Here is a 9942-nt window from a genome sequence, read left to right as displayed (position 1 = left end):
GACTTTCGGGGTGGATGCCATCAGATCCAACAATCACTGAGACACTCAGAGGATCAAAGTGTGTTTGGCAGAACATTTTAATTCTGAGAATGACAGACTGGTGTTGGCTCCTTTTGTTGGATATAGCGCCTTTCCATCTGACTCTAACATTTGTAATTGTCATTTTCGCAGCAGAGCAGCACGGAGTCGTCTCTTCCAGGCGTTGATTCCTGGCAGCAGCATCGGCTTCACTGTGAATCGAGACGTTCAGCCCGGAGAACAGGAGTGAAGCCAAACTGGGGTGACCAGCACTTGGGGGGTTCAAGGCTCGTCCACGAGAGCCGATGACTGAAGTGTCAGTGGGCCGAGAGCCCAGGGGCCTCCTGGCTGTGGAGGGAAGGAGCAGGAAAAGGAAGCATCACCTCTTGCTCTTCATCATCATCCTCATCATCAGATGATAGGTGGTACTCTGGAAACAAGCAAAGCATTAAAATCTCATCCCATCAAGAACATTGGTGGTGCCATCGGCCCCCTGAGCTCACTCTAAACCAGGAGTGCCCACCCCTGTGAACTAACATGGAGTTCTTCAAGCTGGACCCCCGTGGTGTGTTGATGTCAACAGGCCTCGGTGTGATGTGGCCAGTCGGCGGTGGCCTCGTCCTGCTTACACCCTGAGGTGAGTGGGTGTGTGTGCTTGAAGGGACCCCCTCAGATCAGACAAAGGGACCCAACCTGCACCCCTGTCACTGCCCCTGCTAATTCTGAGATTGTGTGCCCACAGAGGATTTGTGCCCATGGATCTCTTTGCCCACATTTGGAGACGTTTGACACCATTCATCCCAACAAGCTCACCAGTTGTACCCAAAGTAACATCAAGTGGAGACCTGAAAGCCCCTCAGACTGGCACCCCCGTAGTGAAGTGGGGCATGCGAGAGGCTCTGCCTGTTTTGTGACGTGGTTGGTGAATCCTAACACGCGCGATTCTCCTTTTCTGCACTGCATGAATGTGGGCACCGAGCCTCTGGGACTGTATATAGCGCCTTTCACCGTCTGCTTCTCTGCAGCTCTTCTCATATTTTCAAAGGGGTTGCCTGAGCCGATTGGTGTGTGCCATTTTGAGCAGCTCCTCCGACAGATGGCACTGCCCTCTAATAATGATAATACACTTTATTTATATAGCGCCTTCCCCACGCTCCAGGCCACCATTAGGCCATTCAAGTGCAACAAGCTTGCCCGTGGCGCCCAAAATAACACCCGGGGAAGGGGGTCTTGTGGGGAAGGTTTGCACTGGAGATCTCGGTGGGCCGCTGAGACCCTCCTGCGCGCGTCGCCCTTTTTCAGGCTGCCGTCGTATATAGCGCCTTCCCTAAGTGTTTCCAAGCGCATCTGCGGCCCAGTCCTTTCAGGCGTCCCCTCGCCTGCCTCGGGGGCCTCCATCGCACAGCCCCTCGCCCGGCTCCCGGGGGCCTTTGCTTGTTTTCTTTTCCAACAATGTGCATTTTTTGTAAAGCGCTATAAATTGCAATTGAAAAGCACTGATGTAGCCGTCCCCAATCATTTTTTATACCGATCAAATGAATGCGGCTACTCCCATTGGGAGTGGCGACATGACATTCGCCTTGGCAGTTCTAAAGGGGTCAGCGACCTTCCATAGACCCCACGGCGGTGGGAGGGGCCACTTAACCAAAGCGTGTAACCGAATCAAGCCAGCGGTTGGTTACCCCTTTTGAGCGCCCATGGAGCCGCGGCACACAATGCTGTTCACATAGCAGCACAGAAGGAAGCGGTCAGCCGGCCGCCCCCTCAGCTTTGTTGTTCGGGGGGCTCCCGAGAGGCCGAGCTTTCACACTTCATACGCCGAGCCGCCACACTTTTCACCTGGAAAGAGCCTTGGACCGGCAGAGAAGAAAGCGGCGAGGGCGAGCGCCCGGAATGGGCGCCCAGATATGAGACACAAAGAGGCGAGAGCGCTGGCCCGGAGATGACCTAATGCTTGAACACATCACCGCTCCCATTGTTCGGCTTGATTAATTGAGACGGATAAGTTACCGTGAATAAAGATTGTTGTGCTCTTTAATGCGGTGGGCTCGGCTTAGTAAACGCTTTGTAATGCGGCCCATGGGCACGACGACGCATTCAGCGCAGGCTAACGGCCGCCATTCATTATGCTTGTGCCTTTCTGGGCTCGATTGTCGTCTTCTCCCCCCTCGCCGGGCGCCTCTCGACTGCTGCCTACTCCTCGGGCCCAGCCTGACATATAGCGCCTGACACGGGCCAAGGTCGGCTCGAGCCCCCCTAAAGTCTGCCTGTCAGACGCACAGACGGGGACGTTAGCTTTGGGGTCCCCCCAGTGAAGTTTATGTTCTGGTAATTAGAGCCGTGAAAGCGAGTCCTGGACTGAGGGCGCTCCCCACCACCCCCGTGCCCGTCTGGTCCAGTGGTCTCGCTTGAATTCTTGAAAAAAAAACAGAAAACACCAAAAGCAGCAGGCGATTCGGGGGGCAGCTTCGACCCCCGAGGATCTCGTCTTGTTTGGCCACTTCCATATTGACAAAGTGCACACGGCGTTGAGCCGCGCTTATCGGGCAGAGTCGTGGCAGCTGAGCTCATTAGCCCGCGCCTAATGGCCAAAAAGTCAATAGGCTCAAAAGGGGGAAGATTAGAGAGGCCAGGGGGGCACCAGGGGGGTCACACAACACCTCCGACCCAGAGTCGGCCAAAAAAGAAAGCACCCCCGTGCCTGTCGGCACTGGCATCACATCACCCCTCCCCAGGTGGCTGGCATGGCCCACCCAGTGCCCGGCCCGACCCAGGGTTTAAAGTGTATGTGTGGGCAGGGGGTCTGCGCTTGACCTTCTTCACTCCACTGGGGGCTTAGGTCCACACTAAAGGTGAGATGCCCTTCTGTCATCGTGTCACCGTGCAGCCCTATCGATGTGCTGGCTTGTCACACCAGCTGATTAATGGAGCGGTGGCATTCGCGGGGTGAAAGTGGAATGGCGTTATCTTGTCGCAATATTTCACGTTTATCGGCCTTCTGCTGACCCGTCCTGGCAGCACACGGCATTGGCCTTCGGGTTTGTTTACGAGGACACAGGCGCCCTTTGTTAGTGCGGGACAACCTGAAGGGGCATAGAGGGGCAGCAGCGGTGACGGGGATGTTTAGCAGCTGCCACCGTCAGGCCAGGACTGGGAAAAAGAATTGTGGACCCCCAAGCTTTTTGTCGATTCTACACAATGAATGAGGTACCCACCATGCAGTTAGTGAATCAGGACACCCACGTGAAAAAGTCATTGCCCCCGTTATTCTGAAATTTGGTTGCAGTGACAGCTAAACACCTCACTAGTTTGATGTCACTCTGTCACATCGGCCCCCTCTCCTGGGCTTCCATTCAGACTCAGTGATAGTCTGAGAGTCTCAGCTGCTTGGGTTCAAGTCAGGACTCCCTGCAGAACATCTCGGCCATCAACCTGTCAACTTGCTTTTGGGTTTTGGCTCTGTGTCCTGTGACGGTCACAGACAGGACTGTCACTCTCCTGAAGACTATTCTGGTGAAGCACATGATTCACGGCTCCTTCAGTAACGGCAATTCTTCGAAGAACCCCCTCCACATCACACTGGCATCACACTCCACATCAATCCCCAGACATGTTGGCCTCCAGTCGTCCAGACTCTTCTGCTGTTACTGCCCCAGTGTTCCTCTGTACTGATGTTCTTCTTGAGAGTGAAAATGTCCAAATTGCTCCTCTTCCACGCATCCTATTTTCTCATCCTCAGTGTGGAGTCCTGAGCTTCCACGATGCTGGAGAGGCCTGCAGCCTTCTGGATGTTCTTCTGGGACCCTCAGTGCCTGCTTGAAGGAGTCGTCATTGTGCCCTTGGGGTCATTTTGGCAGGCCAGCCTATAACAGACAATGGCTCTCACTAGAAATGGCTTTGTCCCCCTTTTCCAGTTGATCAGTTTTTCTTTTGTCTCGCCTGGAATTCCCTTTGAAGGAGCCTTTATGTTCTTGTGGTGAAGACGTCTTTCTCCTGGTGTGGCTTAATATGTGGGGAGGTTTAAATTTAACAGGGCTGGCTGAGTCGAATGACTGATGAACTCTGGGTGGCTGTTTGAGTGACCAACTAAGGGGGAGGGGGGGGCATTTTCTTTTTCACACAGGTAATTTAGAGCTCCAACTTCCTCTCACAGTCCAAAGACTTGCAGGGTGGGTGAACTGGCATTGTGAGGATGTGTGTGCTCACCCTGAGATGGACTGCCACCCTGTGTTGCTCCTGCCTTGTGCCCGATGTCTGCTGGGTTAGGCTTCAGCATCTTGGTGATCCTGTCCTTCATAAGCAGGATAAGAAGCTGGATGGGTGGATGGATGGATAATTTAAATATATGAAGTTGCCCTTTGCTTCCTCGAGCCCCCTTTATCTTATAGGACATTGTGTCTGAAGCCATTCTTTGTGACAAACAGGCACAAACAGAAGATATCAGGGAGGGGGCAATTACTTTTTCACACTGGGTGGACACCAGTCTGGGGAGTCGGTGCAGTGGGGGCCACTTTGTCATTCCTAATAAAGTTAAGCAGCTCACACGACCAGCTTGGCCTGATTTTTATATAGCGCCTTGCACAGGCTGCCCTCCTGTGGTGTGTTCTAATAAAACAGAAAATCATTCAAGAAGGGACTTGGAGGGGATGGACAGTCCAGTAGAATCAGGTGGGACACAAGAATCACATCAAGTAAGAAGAGACGAGTGGCCTCCGAGGGGCTTGAGGAGGGGGTCCGGAGAGTAGGGGTGACAAAACTGAATGGGCGTCCACAACAAGCCTTTGGAAGAACGAAAAGGCAGGCAAAGAGGGTCCAACAAGTCGATACAACAAGGGACAACTAATGGGAGGTGACAATAAAGCCAGTTAAGGGGTCAGGTCTTTGAGTCACTTGGTCCCCATCACGACACAAGCAGCAATGTTTTAAAGTTGGCAACAGAAAGCTGTTGGACAGAAGCCCACCTGGGTATGTCTGATGAAAACTGATCTGGCACTTTATGTGCAGTGGCCTTCAAGTCGCCCTCTCTGCCAGGGCACCCGGCTACTGGACACTATGAGACACCAACTAGTCGCTGTGCCAACTTCCACTGAGGGCCCAGGTGGCTCACTGAGTTAGGAGTCTGCATTCACTTGGCAGATCACCCACCCGATCACAGAAAAATGAGACCCTGGGAGAGAAACCCAGGCAGCAGCCACCTGATCTTCATGGCAGCAAGTGGAAGATGGGGCATGGGAGGGCCCCTCAAACATCCAAGGGACAAGGACCACCGAGGACAGGAGGGCCTGTCACACAAACCCAACAGCTCATCCAAACATATAAATGTATACAAACATATGTGGCACCTTACATGTCACTACGCTGAGCACTGGTGCCCCCCAGGACTGTGTACTCAGCCCTCTTCTGTTCACTTTGCTGACTCACAACATCGTCATTAAGTCTGGTGGTGGGTCTCATCGGCAATGGTGACGAGTCACCTTACAGAACGGAGACACGCCGACTGTCGAGGATCGAGATGATCGTTGAGTTCAGGAAGGGTACCCATGTTGCCCACTGAGGGCTCTGCAATGGATCTGCCAACAGCACCACCCAACTTGGTCACATAATGTCACCTCCATAACCACCAAAGAAAGCAAACCCAGCACCCTCCATTCTGACCACGGTGTACGAGAGCATTCTGACTGCTCCCAGGTTTGGTTTGGGTGCTGCAGTTAGGGGTCCCTGACCGTAAACAGGTGGCACACAGCAGGAAAGACCACCCTGCCCTCCATTAACGCATTGTGAAGGAGCACTCCGATCCCACCCACGGTCTCTTTGTCCTACTTCCATCTGGCAGAAGGTTCTGTAGCATCCAAAGAGAGTTCTGCCAGGTTCTGTGGTGGTCCGGACTCGGTGCGGCCCACCCGTGCTCTGATCTGCTCCTAGTAGTTTATCTGTCACTGCTGCTGCTGTCTTTATTATTCTTATTATTTATTCTTTATTATCTCTTCATTAGCTGTTATTCATTGTATTTATTTATCTCTTTATTGTATTTTCTTGTGTTTAGCATTGCAGTTCTGGGCGGTGACAATTTATGACAATAAAGCCACTTGACCTGACTTGAGACCCCGGCCAATCTGCGCCTGAGTAAGGCGAGTGCTCACCCGACCTGGCAGGACATCCCGCTCTGGGGACGTCACTTCAGTGACCCACATGGACGGCAGTGGAAGGGTTAAGCGTCTGGACGGTCAGATGTGCCCGCTGCGCTTGGGGATTAAAACTGGAGGATCAGCCCGCGCCTGGGCGCTGCAGCAGGCCATTGTGTAGTCGCCATGCTGACGGGCGGCTCAGGACTCTGACAGGCACAACTTGATACCCGAGGCGCGGTAAGCGGGCCGCTCTGCTTCTGCTCGAGCTCGCCAGACGGGGCACACACCGGTGGTGATAAATGAAACCAAAAGCCGGGCACTTTGTCCACACTTGGCTCCTGGCGTTGACCATTTTGGGGCTTTGCCTCAAAATAATGTGAGAACTAATGTGGCCGCCATAACTAGCCGGTGCCAAGGATGACCCGCAGATGAGGGCACTGGCACAAGTGCACTGGGATGAGCTTCTCCTAAGAGTCCAATCCTGAGTCTAGACGATGGTCTCTGATTGGGAGGGCTTGTGATGTTTGGTTTATATAGCGCCTCTTCACCCAGGCACATGACAAGTGATTTGGTGTACCACCAGTGATGGCATTGCAGCTGAGCCATTTTCACATGAACACGGTGGTCCAGTTCTGTTTTGTCCCCTTCGGCCTGTTCTGAGGTCACCCACTTCACTTGCGTTAACCTGAGACACTGAGATGTCCCTACCGCAGTTCAAAGTCGCCCAACCCGCTCCTGACCAACTGCCCACTGGATGGCTTTCTCTCACCCTTTGAAATCTTCTTTACTCTCGAACATGGAGTGAAGTGGAGAGGCACCTGAACTCCTGTCCCGGTGGGCACACCGGCACTGCAGTCTTTAACAGTGAAGCCCCTCAAATTGGTGGACGTCCTCCCCTATCCACGTTGGGTCCAGCAGGTGTCCCCGCTCTTGGAGTGTTCCAGTAGGGTGCCCAGACTTTTGCAAGTAGCACATTTCAGATCAGTTCTTTCATTAAGATGTCGTTGTTTCAGCTTGGTCACCAAAATACGTCATTTAGTCAGGGTGGTCTGAAGTTTGGCATCGGCCCCAGTACTGACCCCTGCTGGACAATCACGTCAGCCAGTTCATCTCGAGGTTCTCTCCCATGATCCTTTGCTACTGTGCTTTGGTCAGCTTGGCCCTATTGTGCCTTCACCTCCCACTTCTCCTAGTTTGATCGCAAGTCTCCCTCATCCAAAGTCTTCCTGTCGATGGTGATCAGTGATGTTGTCTCCTTCTGATCCTCCCTCACAGAATTCCAGTGCAGACCCCCATGATGACTGCTCACTGACAACACGTGTGCTGCTTCATCTTCTCCTTAAAGGTTCCTTCCATTCATTTCTCTGTGGCCCTCTTGAGACGTACTGAACCATAGTTACTGGGATCAGCCCAGTCACCCAGTTTATATTATGGGATGACATTTGAATTCCTCTCGTCTTGAAGAATTTCCAGCGTGTGCACGGACCGACCCCCTTAAGCACTCTGTGACAGCTGAGATCGGCTCCTGGGGTCTGGTTTGCTTTCAGCCTGTTTAATCGCCACAGCTCTTCTCTCTCTAGAAAGTCCCCCCTTGGTGGTCCCCGATACCGCTGGAGGTCATCGACTTCTTCACACGCATGCATTTGCTCTTTCACTCTCGCCGTATTTTTGCCCACCTTTATGATTCCTGATACTCCTCCCCTCCTCCTTTGGTGCTAAACTATTGAGATAATCTCTTTGGTTCATCTTTTCATTTGTCTCACTGTGAGGTGACACTCCTCTGGTCACGGGTGACTTCAATGTGACCACCGGCGCTGACAGGGCTGGCTATGAGGATTGTCTCGGCCCCCGTGGGTCTGGTGACCGTGGTGAAAGTGGCTCCATGTTCTTTGACTTTGATTGCTGATCCTGTTTCCAGCACCCTGAGCCACATCGTTGGACTTGGTACTCCAGTACTGGTGGTGCGGTGAAGGAGGTCAAACACATCCTGGTGGGCAGACGCTGGGGCTCCTATAGAACCACAGGGTCTACAGAAGGGCCCAGCGGGTGAATTCTGACCACAGAATGGTTGCTGCTACTCTGAAGATCCAGATGAGGTCCAGTGGGCTACCACCACACCACGTCACACCACGGACCACACCAAGTGTGCACTCCACTTGAACTCCACACGACACCAGACATCATCCTGAAGGACTTGGAATCATAAAGCTGCCTTTCTGGGCCTCAATAAATTAGAACTCGAAAGAGTCGATGAAGAGCCGGCCTGTTCGGTGCTCGCTCTCTCTGCCCGTCTGCCCATCTGCCCGTCTGCCCATCTGTCTGCTATGTCGACATAAACACACTGGTCACATTTCTGTAACCCTTCTGTTAATCTATAAATTGTGTTATTCTTACAATGGGTGGGCATCAGAAGTCTAATGGCCGGAGACCCCAGCAGAGAAAGGTAAGGAAAGTAAAGTGGGCACCTCACCCAGTGACTGAATTCATGCCTGGCGTTGGCGCGCTGATCTTTTGTGAACGGATTGGTCAGCAGCGCTCACTCACTTCTGCTCCTCACACCGTCCCACGTTCCCCTACACCTTTAAAGTGCCCCTCATCTCCTCCGCGCTCGTCCCACTTGATCTTACGGGGGGCTGCCCTACTAAGACAAAGCGCCCACCCCCCCTTTAAGTTCTGGACTACGCGCTCTCGTCTGTGACATTCTGGTCCGTCATTCCACTTGTACTCCCAGAATCCCCTACCGACTACCCCAGAGCATTAAATCTCGACAGACCCCCGGCTTACCTGCTGTGCTGACCCCCCGTCTATAAATCTCCTGCTCTCTGCCGGTTCTCGTTTCAGTCATTCAAGAGTCACTCGCACTGGGGGTCTTTAACACACTCTCTCTCACTGTCAGGCCTCCGTCGCCACTGCTTAAGCCAGTTCTGGGACCCCCTGTGGCTGCAGGTTTTTGTTCCCCCTCAGTTTCCCAATCAGTCAGTCCTTTTTTCCTCTAATTTGTCTCATTATTTAAGTAGGTGGTCTTCTCTTCCTTTGCTTATTCTGCCTTGTGAAGAGCGCAGTAGTGCTGGCCGTTTAAGTCCTTAAGTCACTTTGGTCATTGCTGTGACAACTAGAAACAGGAGGGGCGGACAACATGGGAGCAACGGATGCTGCGGCCCCCTAACTGTTAGGGTGGAATAACCAGAAGAGAAGTCAACGGCAAACAGCAAAGACCCCGTGGTCCCCCCGCAGCGGCCATCACAACCCGCTCCTGTCATTCCGTCCGCTCTGCTCCTTTTAATTGTCACATGACGACAGTTTGAAGAGTTAAGAGCTGAAAACGGTCACAAAGCTGGGAAGACCCCCATGAATGGAACTCTCACTTCAAAAAGCAGAATGAGACAAGAAAAAAAAAAACGAGAGCAACTAGAAAGTGGGACAAATCAGAGCGAAGACAAGAGACTGAGTGGGGGTCCCAGTCCAATGCACGCTCCCTCCCAAAGCTGCAGCCCACCATCCATGAAGAAGACCTGCATTCACCTAAACAGTGACAATCCCACCCCCCCCCCCCACGATTTCTAGGTTTACCTGCCTTTTCTAAAATGGGTGTCATCATCATGTCATCGTCATCTCTGTTTGTCACACTGACAGGTGGCGAGTGACATGGCACTCCAACTCACTTGTTTTATTGAGGCCTTTACTCGGTGGGCTAGAAATGTGCATCTGTATTCACTCAGTGCCACTTTACCCCAAGTTACCTGGCACGGCGCTGTGAAAAAGTCTTTGCCCCCCTTCCTACCCTTCTCTGTTTCTGTGT

The 9942-nt window shown here is 52.7% G+C and overlaps 1 protein-coding gene across 1 annotated transcript in view; it reads right to left on the bottom strand.

Moving 5' to 3' along the window:
* Positions 1 to 260: 260 nt before the first annotated feature.
* The window catches only part of c6h10orf67 (chromosome 6 C10orf67 homolog), a 64457-nt gene continuing 54775 nt past the window's right edge, over positions 261 to 9942 (bottom strand). Inside the window, exon 16 of the mRNA XM_051929274.1 lies at positions 261 to 448. Within this exon, the coding sequence (XP_051785234.1) occupies positions 336 to 448 (113 nt within the window). The 3' untranslated portion in view covers positions 261 to 335. The remainder of the gene's footprint in view (positions 449 to 9942) is intronic.

This window comes from Erpetoichthys calabaricus, chromosome 6 (assembly GCF_900747795.2).
Source record: "Erpetoichthys calabaricus chromosome 6, fErpCal1.3, whole genome shotgun sequence".
Taxonomy (NCBI): domain Eukaryota; kingdom Metazoa; phylum Chordata; class Cladistia; order Polypteriformes; family Polypteridae; genus Erpetoichthys; species Erpetoichthys calabaricus.
Note: the sequence above shows the minus strand (reverse complement) of the source record. Positions and strands in the feature narration are given on the sequence as shown.